The following is an 18,557-nucleotide window of genomic DNA, read 5'->3' on the forward strand; positions in this document are numbered from 1 at the left end:
GCTTCCTTTTCTGAGGTTACTTGACAGCCAGGCCTGTTGAGTTCATGGAACTCCACTGCCTAATTTAGTAGATTTAATTAAAAGTAAAGTGACAAAATAAGTGTTGAAGCTTGGGTGGCAGTTCAGAGGCTTCAGCTCTGAGAAGCAGATGAGGTTCTATAGATTTGAATGATAGAAAAATATTATAAGCATGTCACCATTTAAAACATACTGATGCTGTGTGCTTTTTGCCTGTTACTGATATTTAGTAGCTGAATGTGTTATTTTTTGAGAAGTGTTGCATAAGGGTTAGTTTTTTTCTGGTTCCTGGTTGATCATAAACATAATTTAATTCATTCTGAGTAATGAAGATATAAAAAAAGATACAAAAATCACCTGCTGCTTAAAAGATACACTGCCTGATTCTGGGTAAAGATTAAGTATTTTTTAGGGATAGAAACAAATTGCTTTTAGAAATGGTATTTTCTTCTTTAAATGCTGGAGAAAAACAAAATTGAGAATAAAATTATTGAATTAAGTCTTAAAAACCCCTGACTAATATTCACATTATTTGACATGTTCTTTTGTGTATCTTCAGTTTTGCTCCATACACCTAGAGGCTTTGCCAGCAGTCTGTGTTCAAGTTGGGTATTTATTTTATTTTTCTGTATAGCATCTGGACTACAAAATGTAACAGGACAAGCTGCTTCTTTAAACTGTTGTTTTCAAATTGTACATAATCATTATTCTCCTGAGAGTTTATGGGTTTTTTATATAACTGTGTAGACTCTAATCAAAACCAGAGTAGTTTAGGCAAAAGATTAGAGTTTAACTGTTCTGCTCCCTCTTCAGTCTACAGGACATTTTCAACATGACAACTGCAGTAAAGTGTCCTGTACCATCAGATCTTCTGTCTGAAAGCAGCAGTTATAACACTTTGAACAGCTTACTTTTTAAGAAGTGAGAGAATATAGATTTTAAAAGAGCACTTAAAAGCAATAAAAAAGCAGTGTATAAAAATTGCCTTTATTCCAAAAGGTAAAGAGAGGTAGGAAACTTGCTACAGAACAGGTCTAATACATTAGATCCTGTTGGCTAAATCTGAACATTTAGTTTCAGAATTAAATAGCATTTAGTTGAGTTTCAGAATTAAATAGCATAACAGTTGAGTCAGTGCTATATTTTCTTTCCCTTCGAAGAAAGATGTCTAAAGCCTAAAAAAAAAGTGAGGGACAGACCAAGAATCCCCACAAAGGAGTTAATCTTCAGAGTAGCTTTTTAATAAGTCCCTTGAATTGTTCTGCTCTCTTTGGCTGTGTTATTTGTGGCATTTGAGAGCATTGCTGTGCACAAAATCAGTTGCCTATACTATTAAACTCTTCTATAGTATTAGGCTGTTGACTTGTGTGCTTTTGGCTGTGCTAACTAGTGCTCTCCCAGTCACTGCTGGGGGCTGTTCTCAGTAGGCACACGAAGATTAACATAAATGTTTGTCATCCTGTGCCAGCTGTCTACCATTTCTGTAAACCAACATGGTGTAATTTACTAATGAAGACTCTCAAGCTTGAGGCTTTGTATTTCAGTGAGTTTGTGCTGGAAGATCATGAAAAAAGTAGAAGGTGCTAAATCAGGAGCTGAGGTTACTGGACACGCCCTTCAGTGGGAATATAGAAGGACAGTGTAAGTGAAGAGTTGCTTTCAGTGTAAAGAGCATGCATGTGATAACATTATTCTGGCCACATTAAAAAAGGAAGGAGGGTGTAGCCAACAACAAAAATCCCCTATCTAGAGTCTTTAAATACCACCAGTAATGTCGTGTTACACCAAAGGAAGCAATTACATTAACGTGTTTCTGTCATCTGTAATTCTATTAGTATATTTAAACTACTAACTACTTGGGTCAAAACGAATTTTTTAAACTTTTTTTCTGATAAACTTGTATTTTGTATTTTCATGGGTAAGCACATGTTTTAGTTTGTAATAATTGGTTCTGAGAGGATTTAAGTGAAACTGATACAAAGAAAAGTTAACTAGGCATCTGTGGCAAACATGCACAAAGTAATTAACACCACCTCAGCTAAGGTGGTGTTAATTTAGCAGCTACTTTAGCAGCTGTGGTGTCGTGCCTGTATGCATTAGAGAAAAATCTCTATCTTTGTTTTTCTATTTGATTCAAAGAAAACAGTCTTAGAAACAATAAATATTTAGTGTAGTCTTTTTCACTTCCTTTCTGTTCTTCAGAGTGCTAAGAAATCTACTGGAGATTTCTATCTCTGTTCTTCTATTAGTTCCTCTTATGAACTGCCATGAGACATGAGTTGAAGAAAAGATTCAGTATGTTGTCTGCATTATTACAATGTTTGTGTAACAGACATTGATTTCAGTGACCCTCACCTACCAAGCTTATTTATCTCATGCTCTAATCTTGATTTCCCACATTATTTTTTCCCCATCTGGAGAATTTGAAAGTGGAGTATGTACAGTCATAAGCTCTCCAAAGCGTTGGGGCATATTCAGGTAGGCCATGTACAGGATCTGTGGTTGACTAGATCAAATGAAGCAGCTGGCACAAAGAGCTGTCTTGCAGTATGTTTCTAGTGGATGGTTCTTAGGTGTTTTATTCATAGATTTTGATGTTCAGTTCTTAGAGTAGTTGTTGCCTTTGTGTTCATACAAGGTTTGGATTATTGTGTTATGTGGATTATACTACTGCACATGTATATTCTGAGGTTACAGAGAGTTACCTGTATGATAACTAGGATTCTTAATGTGTTTTCTGATCTTGCTGATCTGGATTCTTTTTTTTTCTGAAGGATATAGGAAGGAATCAGCTTAAGTGGCAACAACATCCACAGAGATCTGCAGTACAGAGCATTATGGGCAAGAATTAAGATGACACTAATGAACAAAACATAGATTGTGTTCAAAGAAACACAATCTAAAACCCCAAAAATAACACTGTAAAAACCTTATTGTTCAAGTATACCCAAAGTGATCTATACGTAGACAGTTCATCTGAGAACTGATGTTCAGAAAAACTGTATAATCAAATAGTTTCACGAAGTGTAGATTTTAAATACCCTTTTGCAAATTACATGTTTGCTTTGTAGTATACAGTTGTTCTTGGCTGTTTCCCCACTTAAGCAGCGGGGTTGGGCAAGATGACTTCCAGAGATCTCTTCCAACCTCAGCCACTTTGTGATTTTGCAAGAACATGAATTTAGCAACTTATGAATGTTAATGCTGTTGAAGTCCAGTGCAAAAGTCTGAATGGTTTTCCTTTTACTCCAGTTCTTCCAATAGTGTCAATACAATTAAACTTAAATTGTCAACACGTTATGGCAATTTTGAATTGAAACTTAAGAACTAGGCAGCTGTGTCATGTAGGTAGAGAGAAGAGAGCTATTTAGATTTGTAACTAAGTAGTCTACTGATTAGCTGTTAAAATTGTAATCTGTTCTTTTGCACTCTGTATCATTGCTATCAGTGATTTTTCCCTCCAAAAAAGACTTGTCAGAAATAGCGCTTTCTTAAAGTATAACTACAAAACTTTTAAATGTACTTACTTTTTGAAAGTAGACTGAAAAAAAGGTAATGGTAAGTTTTTACATGCTTCTAGAAAATAGTGCATTTTCTGATGCCTTCCTACTTTCATTAAAATGTGGGGAGGGTGTTTCTCACTATATGTGGTGTAATGGTCTCCCTGTTCACGGAAACTGGAGGTGTTACTGTGGGCTTTTTGCTGTACTGTTATTACAAGGTGAAGTGAAATGTACAGACATTGCTTTAACAGTCTAAATCTCACTTTAATTCTGAATTTATTTAGGAGAATCTGGTATTATTTGTGTTTAACAGCTTATCTAAGAGTGCAGGATCATGTTTCTTTTTGTATCAGCTTTTCAATACAAAATTTGGAGAACAGACTTTATTATGAGCCACTTGAAGAAAAAAAAATTGGGGGAGGGATTTACTGCAGCAACTTCAATTCTGTACTTGCATCTTATTACTGCTTGTTATGAAACCTCATAACCTGGAACTTGATGAGATGGGGGTATCTGTCAAAGTTATTTTATCAGCCAAATATGTTTCAGGGTTAGCTTGCACCTGTTGGTATAGCTTTCTGAAAATTCCTGGCTGGAATATAGTAACTGCTTCGTCCTTTTACCTACCTCACTTAGTTCAAATGCTGTTTGAAGTGATGCAGTTAAAACTGGGGACTATTGCTCCTTGAGTTTAGAGAGCACAGTTCTGTGTCGCTCTAGCAGTTACAGGAATATAGAAATTAGGTTATACCTGTGGAGCTAAAGTAAGATTTTTCTAGGGGGTCATAAAAAACAAATAAAATACAATAATTACTTTTTTGAAATCTGAAAATGAAGCATATTGTTTGTGGATAACTTTCCAGGGCTTGGAGATTTTTCTGAATGCTTATGTATTTTATGAAGCAAATTCTTCAGCTCTCACAGGATGGGTGAAAGAATAAATCACTGTGGAGTTATCAGGTTTAACAGGAAAACTCTCAGTAGTTTCATGTGGAGAATAAAACAACCAAAGATATTTTGAAGTGTGCTAAGCTACTAGTGTGTGATTTTCCAAGGAAAGAACTGTTCAGAAGTAAAGCAAGTAGGCCACTAATACTCGTGCTGAGGTTCTAATGACATTGATGATTACATTAAGTACTGCATGTTCTGATTTTTAAAGCTATGGTAAAGAAAGATATTGTAAAAATCTGTGGTTCTTCTAAGGTTTTGATACATTTCCCATACCTTATCCCTTGTGCACAATAAAAGTGGTAGCTGCTTCTTGGACTTGTTCCATCTCAGCATCTTCTTTCTTGTTTTAAATGTTCTTTACCAAAAAGTACAGTGTACATTCACTATTACTTACAATGCTCCCTGAAAGGAAACCTCAGAAGAGTGGAATTGCTAACCTGCCTTTGATGAAAGAAGACTCAACAACTTTGTTACCTGAACCAGGTTCTCAAAAAACCTGAGAGATGAGTTAAAGGTCACCACTCCTCATAATTGCTTCTTCTAATGAATGTTGACTTTTTTTACCTTTATTCCTTTCTGTAGCAGTATAAATCCTGTCTTGCTTTTGGAAAAATGGACAGGGAAGGAACTTTGGGTTTTTTCTTCCATTTTTTCCAACATTTTAAAGGTTTGCTTTTATTTGTTAGTAGACAGGTGAGAACTGATGCATGTTTAGACAGAAGTGACCTCTAGTTTCCCTCAGGGTACTCAAAACTGTACTCCACCTGGGGATGTACAACAAAATGTCCTGAGTTTATTGGAATTTCTCTAGTGATAATGTTGTCAGCTTACAGAAAATGCTAAGGCTACAAAAAACAACTGAGTAGGAGTGGAAAGAGCATCCGCTGTTTCTGAACATATCTGAACCTAATGGTAGTTTTTGACTCTTCCAGAATGTTTTCCTTCCTTTTTACTACTCTGTAAAACTGTATTTAGTTGTTAAAAATTTGTTCAGAAGAATTGAACATTGAACATCTTTCTAGTGAAGCAAAACCAGCTGTTATTTGTATTGCTGCTAGTTACACTTAGATTCTATGATACTTTATTGCAATGAATAAACACAACTTGCAGTGACTTAAACTTGGGAAGATAACTTGACATTCATGTGTAAATTTAATGTAGGAAGAGACTGTATTGGATAAGCATTTCAGCTAAGGTGGATCCTGAAATGAGAATAAAAATGGCTAAGAAAAATAACTTCCTCCTACCTATCTTTTACAATCTGGCATATCTAAGAATGAAAGTATGCACCTTGATGTTTGCAGTGGATTCAGAAGCTACAGTGCATTGTATGCTATCAAATATCCTGATGGAACATTGCACTACTGTGTTACTGTGGGTTAGCTGTACCTTGACTACAGGACAAGAACTGTCTTCATTATCTGAGTCCTTAGGGAACTGGCTTAATTACCCAATATGGTTTTCTTATCTGAGGCCATGACACTGCAGAGAACAATGGTATCCCCCAAAAGAGGAAGTTTTTAGTTAGGACAAAATACCAGAGCATCAAAGGGTAGGTGATGGCTTTAACTTACATTCTTGTTTAACAGCTTATTCCTGAAACTACCCCTGGGGATTTTTTTAAAATCAGTCTTGTTTGGTTCTGTCTACTTCAGTTGAAATCAGAAGCTCAAAAACTTACTGAATGCTCCATGTTTTGGGGCTGGTATGTAAAAATAAATTTGAGCACTCCTTGAAATTGAGAAAAGAGCAGAATTAACTGGAAAATTAGAAGGCCTGATGAAAAGACAGCAGTGAAGTTCACGACTGGATTTTGGGGCAGAGTTCATATGCAGGTTTTTCCTAGCTGCTTATGTAATTCTAGTATGGCATCTTGCTTGCATAGATACCCTGTAGCTCTCTAAATTGCAGAAATTATATGCCTCTTCAGGGCATGCAGTTCCTATACTGGATCTTGTTCAGTGACTGAATTAGGGCTGGAGACTGGGTGTGTGTTTTGGTTTTTTATTTTGTTTTACAAGTGTTGAACTGAGCCTCTGAAGGCCAGTGGAATTTAGGTGGGTGTGGAGGGTGTAATGATGACAAAACCCCCAAACCAAACAAAGAACCACGCCCCCACAGCAAACATGTCTGGAATTAAAAGGAATAAAGGGTTCTCTCACAGCAAAAGTTAATATCTAATGTGGATTTTTCTTAAAGCTGATTCACTACATGATCCACTTACCTGGCACTTCAGTTGAAATTTCCCATTTCTGTGCTTAATAATGTGTTGTTATTATTCTGTGTGTGTGTTTTATCTGATGTAGTGCAGCCTCAATAAGAGAGCATTTAGGTGATGAGGGAAAAACAATAAATGGCTATTTCCATCAAACAGTAGGGTAAAATAGCCTTCAGTTCCCTTTTCTTAAAAATTGATTTGTAAAACTTTAGATGTATTACATGTGGGACTCTGCTGTCTGCTGACTGCAACAAAAGAGATGTGTTATAACCACTGTTTGCTTTTTGCATTACCAGTTTTATGTTTTGAGGGAGACACAATGCAGCACACTTCCTGTTGAAAATAAAATGTTAGAACAGTATGAAATGTAGAGGACATTTGCATATTGTTATGCTTTGCAGTGTGTTATCAACATTAATCTGGTAAAGCAGTGTACCAGCTACTAAGAAAAATTAGCTTTATGCCAGCCAAAATCGGGACACATTGGTATAAAATCAGTTACCTAAAAGGAATTAAAAGGCCAGAAAATGAAGGTAACTTGATGTAAAATGCATTAAATGCTCTTCCTTTTCTAAACACAACTTCTGGGTTATATTCTGGTTTCTTTTAGATTTTTCCTGAAAGAGCAATCTGCTTATATAAAACAAAATACTGAGTGTATGTACAATATGTCCAAATGCATTCTTACTGTGAACAAATTGGGATTTTGTGTGCTTCTGTAAGCTACTATAATAGTGAATAAAAGTTTAGAAAATTCTAGGGCTTCTCTTAGCTCATTACCAAGTTTGTAATAAGAAAAATAATTTTTCAGACGCAGGCTTCATGTCCTATTGATCGCAGACCATTTCAAGCAGTGTGCAGGCTGGATGCACTGGATAAGCAGATAAAGGTATGTTCCAGACTTATTTTCTTAAATAACTCCCCTTGTAGGAATGTCCAAGTTCCTTTCCTGCAGCCTTTCATTCATATAAAATGAAATGTATTGTGTGTTAAATAAGCAGTCTTAACAAAGTAATTGCTGTTTCAATGTTTCTATTACATATTTGAAGCTAGGAATTATTCTTAATTATTTTTTCAGAGCAAGTATTTTACCATAGTAATAATAATCATAAAGCTGCTGTTGCTACTTTGTAGTATCTCTGAGCATTCATGATATATCCAAGAATAGAAGTATAGTAATTGGTCTCAAAGTGTTTTTTAAACTAGGTTTTGTAAACAACTGCTATACCAATTATCCTGCAATACTGCCTTTTTTTTTTAGCTGAGGTGAATCTTCTGGGTTCACAGCCTCCAATTCCCTGATAAAAATGCAAGAGGATCAATTTATGTTAAATGTTGTTCAACCAAAATCTAAATCTTTTTCAGTTCTGAATTCTTCTTAAAAATACTGACAAGGAGAGTAGTTTATCAAGTAGGGAAAAACCTCTTCTGATAGTTGATCTTGAAAATGCATATAGAAAGATGCTGGTAATTCCATGTACAATTCGAAAATTTTGTGATGAAATTATGCTTATAAGTAGTTCATAAGCTGCTGGTCTTGCACTTTGTGACATTTAGAAAACAGGCTTTCACTACTCATTTCTTGTACTTCTGGAGGCCCAGGCAGTCACCTGTAAAGGAGCCATGCTGGCAACTAGAGATGCTTCCTTCTCATAGGAAACCATGCTTGTGTATTTTGTCTTCTTTATTTCTGAAGAATCAAGGAATTCGTTGAAATGGGATAAACTGAAGTTTACATTTGGGAAAGTGTAAAGGCTGTATCAAAATATAGTTTGAAAGATTGTCTGTTCACAGAATTGCAGTGTAAACAGGTGGGCAGAGAAAAATGTCCTTCCCTGAAAAAGAGCCACTGGAGCTGTAGGAATAGGTGGAATGTGTACCAAGATAAACAGACACAGTGGTCAGCATCATCCGTGGTGCTGTCAGGAGACTGGCAGCTTTCTCTTTGTGATATTCACAATTAGCATGCTAATATGTTAAGGGTTTGCATAAAAAGTCAGATTTTGGGAATGAGGAAATACAAAATTTCTAATGCAAACAGTTGCAGTGTAGCCATTGAAGCAACTTCACAGTGTGAAATAAAAGTTGTATTGCTCTCAGTGTTTTTGAGATGTGAAAAAAACCTTGGTCATTTTACTCTAGAAAAAAATTGTGTGTGTTTGAATTATGAGGAAGCATATTAATTTGAGTGGTAGTTCAGCATTTTCCCAAGGTGAACCTTGTGTATTCTGAATAACCAACTTAGTTTTAAAAAACTTAGCTTATAGATTCTTAATGGAAACTAGTGCATAGCTCTGAGACACTTGCCATGGCAGTTGGAATGTTCAGGGCTTTTTTGTCCTGTGGTATGCATCTCAGGCATTGTCAATAGCATATCAAGGTATGGGTTTTTCTATTTTATGGGGAAAAAAAAAGAAATCTCCAAACTGTGAAGTCAATGTCATGTCTACTTCAAAAGAAGTAAGATTTGAAATATTTTCTAGTCCTTCTGTTTAATTTCTGTACAGACCTGAAGAGACTTTGTATGAATTTAAAGCCCAAGTGTCATGACATTCTAGATTGGGTTGATTCTATTTTACAACACAGGTTCAGGTTACAAAACAACTAAGGAGGAAGGAGGAAGAGGAAAACTGTGCCTGCAATAAGGAAACTTACAGCCATGTGAAGATGAGAAGTTTTGTGAGGTTGGTCAGCCGTGTAATTTCAAGTGTTTGAATTGGAATATTCAAAAGAAATAAAATCAATTGGTTTAACATGTACAGCTTGAAAATTTTGTAAAATTACTTTTATTTTAAAATATATTCATTTTCATGAGTGGTAGTTTAATTTTACTTTTATCATTGCTGTAATTCCCACTTAAATAGTTAAAATAGCAGGGAAGAAGTAAAGGGTAAAGAAGTATTTCTTGCATTGATCTCTGTAAAAGTTGCATTTTTTTAACAATTCTGAAAAATTTTACATTCCTTTGAAGTATGGCTACATCTAATTCTAACAATATAAATATTTTTGTTTGTTTTTCAAAACAAACATCCACTTTTCTTGCATATTATCATAAGCACTGGTGATGTTCCTCTTCTGTAAAACATAGTTGTAGTCAAGAACTGATTTTATTCTAGTAAGCTTGAGAAGGAACATTTCTGTTGTTATATGGAAATAACCTTTCTTTTTTAGTAAACCTTATCTTGTAACATTTGCTGCATTGTATAAAGGGAAGCTGAGGATTACACAGATGAATTTTGCTAAATAGTGCTTATCTAAAGTCAGTGTTTATTGGAATGTATGAAAAATACAGAGTTCTTGAAGTTTAATGTGAAGCAGACTTCATTGCAGCAAAGATAACTGGAGGTAAATGACCTTTTTTAACTCATAAGAAAATAAGATTCACCATTCTGGATCAACACTGACTGATATTCTTAAAAGGAAGCAGGTTATAACATCTTTCACATGTTGCCATGAAATCAAACAAAACTGAACATTCTGATTTAATACCTGATATTAACTTTTGTGTAAATTGGTTTTCTTTTTTTTTCTAAGCTGTTTGAAGCACTATGGCTTTTGAAATACAAAAGATGATATTCATGATACAAGTTCAGATTTTAATAGCAGTTAGAACTTGATTTATGTGCAAAAAATAAAATTACCTTCAAATAGGAGAGGATTTTGTTTGGATGCCTAGAAACTGCTTTTTTAATGTCTTTTTTTGGTCTTGCAGAAGAGCTGTATGTCCAGACAGAGGGCCAGTAACAATAAAATTAAGCAGAATTGTGAAGAAAAAATACAGTAAGTTGGTATTTGCCAGAATTGCTGTGTTTTATTATGGAACTCTAGAATATCTTTCTTGATGACCCAATTTAATTTTCTAAAATTGCTTACATTTGTATATAAAACTCAAATTCCAAGTAGTAGAAATGTGGAACTTCTAGAGCAGAATTGCAGTATGTGAAACTCCTGTTTTAATATTACTGGAAAACTGCCTCTTCAATTTCAGTCACAACTCAAATGGATGTGGTTTCAGCCTCAAGTAATTTTCTGAATCAGGCAGCTGTGGAACTGCTAATGACTAGCTTTTATTCACAGAAGGTTTTTTTGGTGAGAGTTCAAACACAAGCAACATTTAGCTGTGTTTTGAGATTGCTGTTCTGAGGGGCTTATTCAATAAAAGTTGTTTGATAAGTCTGTTCATAACTTAGGAAATGAAGAAAATAACTGAAGAGGTAAAAACTGCTTGGTATCTAAAAAGCTGTTGTAAAGGTGTGTGCATTTTCATTTTAATCAGTTGTATGTAAACATTGTAAATGCACTCAAGATACACATTTTATTAACCTCCCATTGCATTAATGATTTTGATGAACAATCAAGAATATATTAAAGTTAAGATCAAAGTTTTGTTCCTTGTTCCACAGGTAATATTTTGCATGACAAACAAAACAAGAACGCTTTCTCTGTGAAGATAAACAAGGTTGGTTCTGAAAAGGAAACATTTGTAAATGCTTTCTTTTATTAGAGCATTTTTAAGACTGCCTTCCTGCCTTTTTTTGAGGTTAACTTCTATTTGTTAATTTTGGTATGATTAAAACTTTTTTATTTTGTCTCTTTTTGTCTTGAAGTAATTAGAATATAGTGCCAGTAATTAGAATATAGTGCCAGTAATTAGAATATAGTGCCATGAGCTTCTTTCTCAGATTAAAATTAGTTTTGTGGTGGTAAATATTTTCATTTAGGTTAGGCTATTACATTATAAGGTCCTGAACCCTGTTTTCATCCATCTCCTTTCATCCAAAGGAAGATGGTTTCATCTTTCTTAGGGAAGCTTTTAGCCAAGCACCGTTATATGAAGGTTTTCGTTATTTTCAATTATATAGATGTAATCAACCAAGTAATTTGTGTGAATCTGACATAGACATTATGGTTTGCATCAAATTGGGATTTTTTTAAAATGTGACATTTCTGTCAAGAAGGTTTCTGTTTCCAGGTTTCTTGTTTATAAATCTTGGCCTATAAATACAGGATCACCAGATGCCAGATTTATAAGGAGCTGTAAAGGCTCTCGTTTGATTTCTACCATCCCTCCTTTCAAAAATACTTTGTGTCTCTGAGACACAAGTTTTTGATCAGTGCTTTCTTACTCATAGTTGTACCTGTAAATGAATGTGCAAGAAAAAGTTTTAGGCCATAAATTTAATTCTGCAGTGCAAATGCCATCATTTGCCATCATTCTATCTTACCTGAAGTTTGAATATTTGGAGGAAAAGCTTTGTTCAAGTCCCTGTTCTGGCTACTGCTTTGTTTCATGTAGTATGGGGCACATCCTGTGTATTTTCAGCAGCCGATGGCCTGAATTGTAACTTCTGTTGGGTGCTCATTACACCATAGTTGTCAGGGATATTGTTAGCTCCAGTTTGCCCCTGCTAAGTCAGGTATTTGGAAATTTGGGTTCTGTTGCCCTGTAAACTTAAAGTACATATCACCGCATTGAGGGGGTTTTGAACTGGAAAGATAGGGTTCAACAGTAGATCAGCCACTAATGTGACTTCATGGCTGGGGAATGCTTTCATTTTTAGTTTTACTGATTTATGGTGAAGTGTTTAATAGCATTAATGTCTCAATTAGTACCTGTAGCAAAAAAAAAAAGGTGCATAAACAAAAGTAGAACCATTAAAAACTTCAGGAGGAAGCACGGGACTCAATTATCCAAGAAATGTTCAAAATTTAGAAGCAAGCCATGGTGTACTAGCAACTACTTCATAAGGATATTTGTGGAACATCTGGATAGCTCTTTTAATTGGAGGAAGAAAGGTTAATATTAAAAAAATATATTATTCTTAAAATAAAACTTAAACCCAACAGTTTTTTAGGCAAAACTTAAAATTTTTGCACTGATAAAATAGGGCATTTTCCCTGCAGAAGCAGCTCTGTGTGCCAAAGTTTGATGGAGCATATGGATAATTTCTGCATATTGAGACATGTACTCTTTTACATCCCACTCCAAAGTTTATTCTTCATTTTTCTGAATTAAAATTATGGGAGTATTCTAAATTCCTGTTCTAAAATACCTGCCCTAGGCAATGAACAGGAAAGTTTTAGTCAGATTTGAGGTGGTAAGAGCCCATTAGGTGCTGTGACAAACATGGATCAGTGTAGGTATATATTAGTGTGGGAAGAGTATCTGGAGGACTGTTGCTGGTTTGTTGTTGGGGTTTGGTTTTTCCCCTGCAGCCAGTGCAGTGCCCAGCAGCAGAGCTCCCTGCAAATGGCAGCAGCACACAGCGCATGGCTGGGCCTTGTTAGCAATGTAACTTGGTGGTGCTGCTGGTATCTTTTGAAACACAAAGTGGGTTCTGAGTGTCGTGCCTCTGTGTGAGGGCTCAGTAACTAGACACACTAGACAATCTTCATATTCCATATCCTACCTGAGAGTAAAGGAGAATCCCAGCATCCTCGTTAGGTTTTCTTGTTATTTGAAACAAAATATTTGGTGAATTGCTGTGAAGGTGCTTGAGCTGTACTTACTGTGGTGCATTAGGTAGCAGAATTGTGAAATAGTGAAGATCAGGGTTATTTATTCATAATGTCTGTGTGGAGCATGAAAGATTTTGCTTTATATAAAATATGAAGTTTATCTGCAAAGAGCAGTTGTTGAAAATTTAGAGACTGAATAGAGAAAATATGTTTGCTGTAACTGCAAATATCTACATATACCTATGGGGCTATTATGGTGTCTGCTTTTTCTGAACTAAAGTCTTGCTGACCTAATTTAATTTCAGTGTACCTTCATGTATTTTGTGTTAATTATTTTATTTTGTGTGTCTTTAATTCATAATTTATTTTTTGTGCAGCCCAGAAGACAGACCTGCTGGAATGAGCGCATGAGAACTAATTTCTTCAGCACACTTCTGGCTGGTGGTAGCAGTGAAGAATCCTTTTTTAGCTGTAGAAATGACTGGTTAGTGTGTACTAGTGCTTCATATAGATTGATGGGTAACTGTATTGTGGATTCTTAACTTCCTTCTGCTCCTACCTGTATATATACAGCCTTGAAATCTTTTGAAGATTGGCAGAGTATTTATTCATTGATAAAGAGCAGTTAAAGGACAAACACAAATATTTTAATATGAGTACTGTTAAGGGCACACCCCAATTTCTGTCATGTGCTCAGCATCAGAAGCACACACTTGAGTATTTTAATCTCATTGAGTTCACAAGAGTTTTAATTTTAGTTCATGTTTAATTCCTTGCTGATTTGAAGCCTTGGATAGGAAAGGCTTTGCCCTGTTACTACAACAGCAGTAACCAAAAAAGTTAATGGTAAATATCCTGGTTTGTATCAGAAACAATCTTCTTTGTTGTTGTTCTTTGATTCCAAGAGGAATACTTTAAACATCCATGAAGCAATTTTGCATTAAGCAAAATACTTAATTAAGCCTTTAACTTAAGGATGGGTGTATAAATAAATTGTTCAAAATAAATTGTGAATAGATGGAAGAAAAAGAACAGTCTAAAAGAATGTTATTTGAATAATATGGCCTAATTAAAAAAAAAGTACTGTGTATGTTTTTGACAGTCTGTAGAAGATGAACTTTTTGCCATGCATGCAACAGAATTAATTAGTCAAGGATGCAAAGTTTCTCCATCCTTCAACTTTCCAACAGACACATTTCATCTCCTGTTTTCCATTCCATCTACTTTATTTGTTTAGGACTTCTTTTGTGTTTGCTGAGACTGTGTTTTTCCTCTAAGCAATAACCAATGCGTAGTTTAATGATGACTGTTGAAAGTTCTAATACAGTTAAATTAAAGTAATTGGTAGGAGTAGTTACTGAAATAGTAAATTATCATAGTGCAAAGTTACTTTTTATAACTTCTTGTATGAAATTTGTCTTTCAGTACAGAATTCACAGAAGTCAATTCAGGGATCAGACAGAAGAGACAAGAACTGGAATTGTCCTGTTCATCTCTGATTGCTAGAGTTGAAAGGTCTGTGTTTTGGATTCGTAGTGGATCTTCATACTTCAAGTTTGGAGTTTGATTAATTCAAATTGGTCTTTAAATAGAATATTATTTTCATGAGACTATGTTTGCGTTTAACTTGTTAATTTTTTGTGTATTTGCTGCTTGGTGATTTTATGTCAATAGATTCTTTTTTGTATGTCTTAATACTTTTTTGGTACTTGTGACAAGCATAGTAACTCCACTGACTTGTGCCTCTTAATATGTCTCCTTTTCACAGAAATGTGAGTTTGAATATGTATTCTATTTGGAAGCTAATATTCAATGAGCTTTTAAAATTATTTCTGTCCCTAGATATCAGACTATGCTTGCATTAATATCAATCTGAATCTGATTCCCCACAGCACCCTGTACACTACTTTCATGGGTTGGTTCTATCACTTTTTCTGTAATCATTTATAAAAAAATCCTGTTTGCATCTAAAAAGAGCTAACAGGAGTTGTATCAAGTGAAACAGAGAATGTAAAGTAATTCTATGGGTTTTTTCTCAGAGAGCAGATGTGTGTTAAAGCATGCCCTAAGGATATTTTTTGTGACTATAAAGCAGAACCATAAAAATAACTGATTTTAAAATAACACAATAAGAAATTGGTTCTATGATCTTAATTTCATTACATATCTCTTTGCTCTTTTTGGTATTAAAAAATAGATTAAAGTTAAAATTGCAAGTGAAGAGTTTTTAAATTACAATTAAAAATTGCATCTAAGATTGAAATAATAAATTTATTACATTTGCATTTTCTTAGAAGTTTCATTCCAACTCAGCGATAATGCAAAAATTGTAGATCTCTAACTAAACTCTGTTTTTGCCCAAGCTTTTCTGAGGGAGTCTGAATAAATATATATTTTTTTGTTTGTATGAAGGAAAAACTAAAAGGAATATTTTCTAAATTCTCATGTAGACAATTTCTCCTTTTTCTGCAGTAAAGGTTGCTGTTCTGCTGAAGTACTAAATTAGCACTCATTCCCTTATTTCCAGTGCTATAACCTACTACTTTGGACTGGGCTATTGCTGTTCTATGTTTGACTTTAAAGAAAGCCAGATGTATATTGCTTTAACATAACATACCTTGTTCAAACCGTTTTAATAGGTTAGGCAGTAAAATAAATCTGAAATTAAATATAACAAGGAAAGTTTTGTTCACTGCCAGCTTGGTGTTTCTCTCCAGCTCTGATGAAGTTAAAAGGATTGTAGTTACCTAATGTGTTTTGGTTTTGTGCATTGTTTCCAAGACCTGCTGCAAACAGCTAAAACAACTTATGCCACTGCTTTTGCTTTTACTTTGCAGTGCTCCTTTAATATCTTGCGGAATTGAAGCTGAGACCTGTCTTCTCACTTCTTCTGCAGTGGCTGGAAGAGTTCTTCCAACAAATATCAGGCCTTTGGAAAACTTTGGTAAACTTTTTTTTTGTAAGTTTTCTTTATAGCTCATGTGGAGTATTGTTAAAATATGATTATCAGAAATCAAACAGAGTTAGTTACACTTAATGGGGAAAAAAAAAATCTGTTTTGATGCAGTTTGGTACTCTTTCAAAGTCAGCTACCTAATTTCTGAATTTGGAGTACAGAACATAAATCATCCACCCCAAAACTGTTATAACTTATTCATTTGAAGATTAAATTAATAAGTATTTATGTAACTTCATTCCCTTTCTAATTGCAACATTTCATTTCGTGCTCTTCTTTTGTCATTTCCTATTGTTCAAGGATAAATCTTATTTTGATGCATTATGAATGGCATATTTCAGAGGTATATTGTGCAGTGTGAGGAACAAACCTTTCTAGCAGAGAAGAACATTAGTCAGGAGGCAGTGAAGTGTATGGATCTCTTTCAGTTTGCCTACAAGCTCTACTCGGCAAAACCTTGCAAAAGTGCTGGAGCTCCATGGTCTGTCAGGAAAGCAGCAGAAGACAAGACATGGAAGGAATTGCCTTCCTCCAGTTACTTTAACAGCTTCTGTCTCCATGCTCAGCAAGAATGTAGTTTCTCTTCCAAAAAGCTGCACAAGTTCAAAGAAGTGAAAACAAAGGAGTTGTCTTTTATAAGGCTTGAGTTAATACCTTCTTTGAATTGGGAATCACACCACTTTCACTTGTCTAGTAGGCAGATAGGACAGATTTGAGTCTCCTGGCTTATGAAAATTATGTGGAAATAAATTACTGGAAGGAATTAAGTAGTAGAAGGATCATGAAAAAGTTGCATTCATATTCTTTATTCTTTTTAAAGGTATGTGTTTCACCTCCACATTTCCCAGTGAAAAATGGATAGCTTGCTTCCTTAGGTCTCTGATGTTTGGCAGTGCATTGTAGCTGATCCTTAACCATTTTGCTTCTAGTAATATACATATCAGCTCATACCTCTTGACTTCCCTGTTTACTTTTCCACTTCTATAGTCAAGCTTTTTTGTTAGGATGTACCAGAAGAATTAAAAAATTATATTTAGAACAGAATCTTATCATTAGTCTTGATTAGAGTTTTGATGCTTGTAACTGTGGACAAAGATTGAATTATAAGATTAGTGCCAACATACTACAGTGTTTTAAGATTCAGAGTTTTAAGTCATCTTCACATTTTATTTAAATACTTTCTATTGATAAGGAGCATGCAGGAAGTAGGAGTCTTAAAATTTCGTAGTAAAACAAGGGGGTGGTGGACATGAAGATGTCCCTTGAGGATTTTAGTCACATTCTGTTGAGTGAGTGTTCCTACCCCATTTCATTTTTATATAGCATCTGAGTAAAAGGACGGCATGCATAAGCAAAAGGTAAAGACAAAGGCAAAGAGGAACCTAATCTGAATATTGTTAGAGATGTGCAGACGTATATATATATATATAAAAGGACACAGACTTTTTAAAAAGGTGAAGAAAAGGAGAATGAAGAAAATAAATGCATTTTAAAAAAGTTGCAAACTGGTTCTTTCATTTCTTACTAAATTGTGCCTGAAACACCATAGCATAAGCATTTTTTATTTTCTTTTTACGCTTCTCTCAACTTTTGGTCTCACCTGAAGTATACAGTTTTGCAGCAGAGTAACAGCTGACACTGGCTTCCAGAGTTGTACAAGGAGGCATACAAATATCAATAATGACCATGTAACTATAGTGCCTGAATCATCCCTGTAGCTGCTGCAGTTTTAGTAGCCTGTTCCTGTTAAATAGTCTGTTTTACTAACTTGACCTGAAAATGCTTTAGTGAATCTACGAATACCACTAAGATTTATGCTAGCATTATGCAGTTTTTGTGTGATTAAAACATTTTCAGTAAAGAGTTAGTGAGCTGAAATGCCTTTTATTTGGTCCAAGTCCAAATCCAAATCTTGTGAAGCTTTTCTGTTAAAATTTTACAAGTAGTAGGACATGCTAAAAAAGGGTTTGTGCTTCACATGTAGATTTTGAATGTGCTAGAAAAGTAACTCGCCTTTTAATTCTGTCCAGATTCCCACATTCCACTGGTATTCTGCTGGAGGTTTTTTTTTTTATTGTTGCAAGATGATTTCTTCTCCCTTGAAGAAAATAATCACAGATATTAAAATTTGAAATGCCATGTAACATCTGACTTGATTTCCTGGCTATTGTAATAGGTTTGAAGACATAATTAGTCTGAGACAGCCACCTGTTGCTGAGTAAGTGCTGCTTAACCTCTGTAAAGTCACTTTGTAACAAAATGATTGGTGAGACCGTTAGAGTAGATACCAGAAATAGTGTCAGTCACCTGAAATTCCTCTGGAAGTTCTTTACCATCATGTTATTTTCTTTTAAATACATGGTATCTTCTATATAGTTGATGTTGGTTTTCATTTTCTCAAGTGATTATTTGATCATTGGACATACAAAACCCAGAACCAGGCCTTTTTTTT

The 18,557-nt window shown here is 34.8% G+C and overlaps 1 protein-coding gene across 3 annotated transcripts in view; it reads left to right on the forward strand.

Moving 5' to 3' along the window:
- SCAF11 (SR-related CTD associated factor 11) overlaps nucleotides 1-18,557 on the forward strand; it is a 51,064-nt gene that overhangs the window by 19,936 nt on the left and 12,571 nt on the right. For all 3 annotated transcript variants that reach the window (XM_071423551.1, XM_071423552.1, XM_071423553.1), the window contains exons 4-10: nucleotides 7,502-7,579; nucleotides 9,277-9,374; nucleotides 10,403-10,470; nucleotides 11,094-11,149; nucleotides 13,527-13,633; nucleotides 14,575-14,664; nucleotides 15,987-16,093. In XM_071423551.1, coding sequence (XP_071279652.1) covers nucleotides 7,502-7,579; nucleotides 9,277-9,374; nucleotides 10,403-10,470; nucleotides 11,094-11,149; nucleotides 13,527-13,633; nucleotides 14,575-14,664; nucleotides 15,987-16,093 — 604 coding nt within the window. The remainder of the gene's footprint in view (nucleotides 1-7,501; nucleotides 7,580-9,276; nucleotides 9,375-10,402; nucleotides 10,471-11,093; nucleotides 11,150-13,526; nucleotides 13,634-14,574; nucleotides 14,665-15,986; nucleotides 16,094-18,557) is intronic.

Source organism: Agelaius tricolor, unplaced genomic scaffold (assembly GCF_023055355.1).
Source record: "Agelaius tricolor isolate 1412-34295 unplaced genomic scaffold, bAgeTri1.0.p SCAF_3, whole genome shotgun sequence".
Lineage (NCBI taxonomy): Eukaryota > Metazoa > Chordata > Aves > Passeriformes > Icteridae > Agelaius > Agelaius tricolor.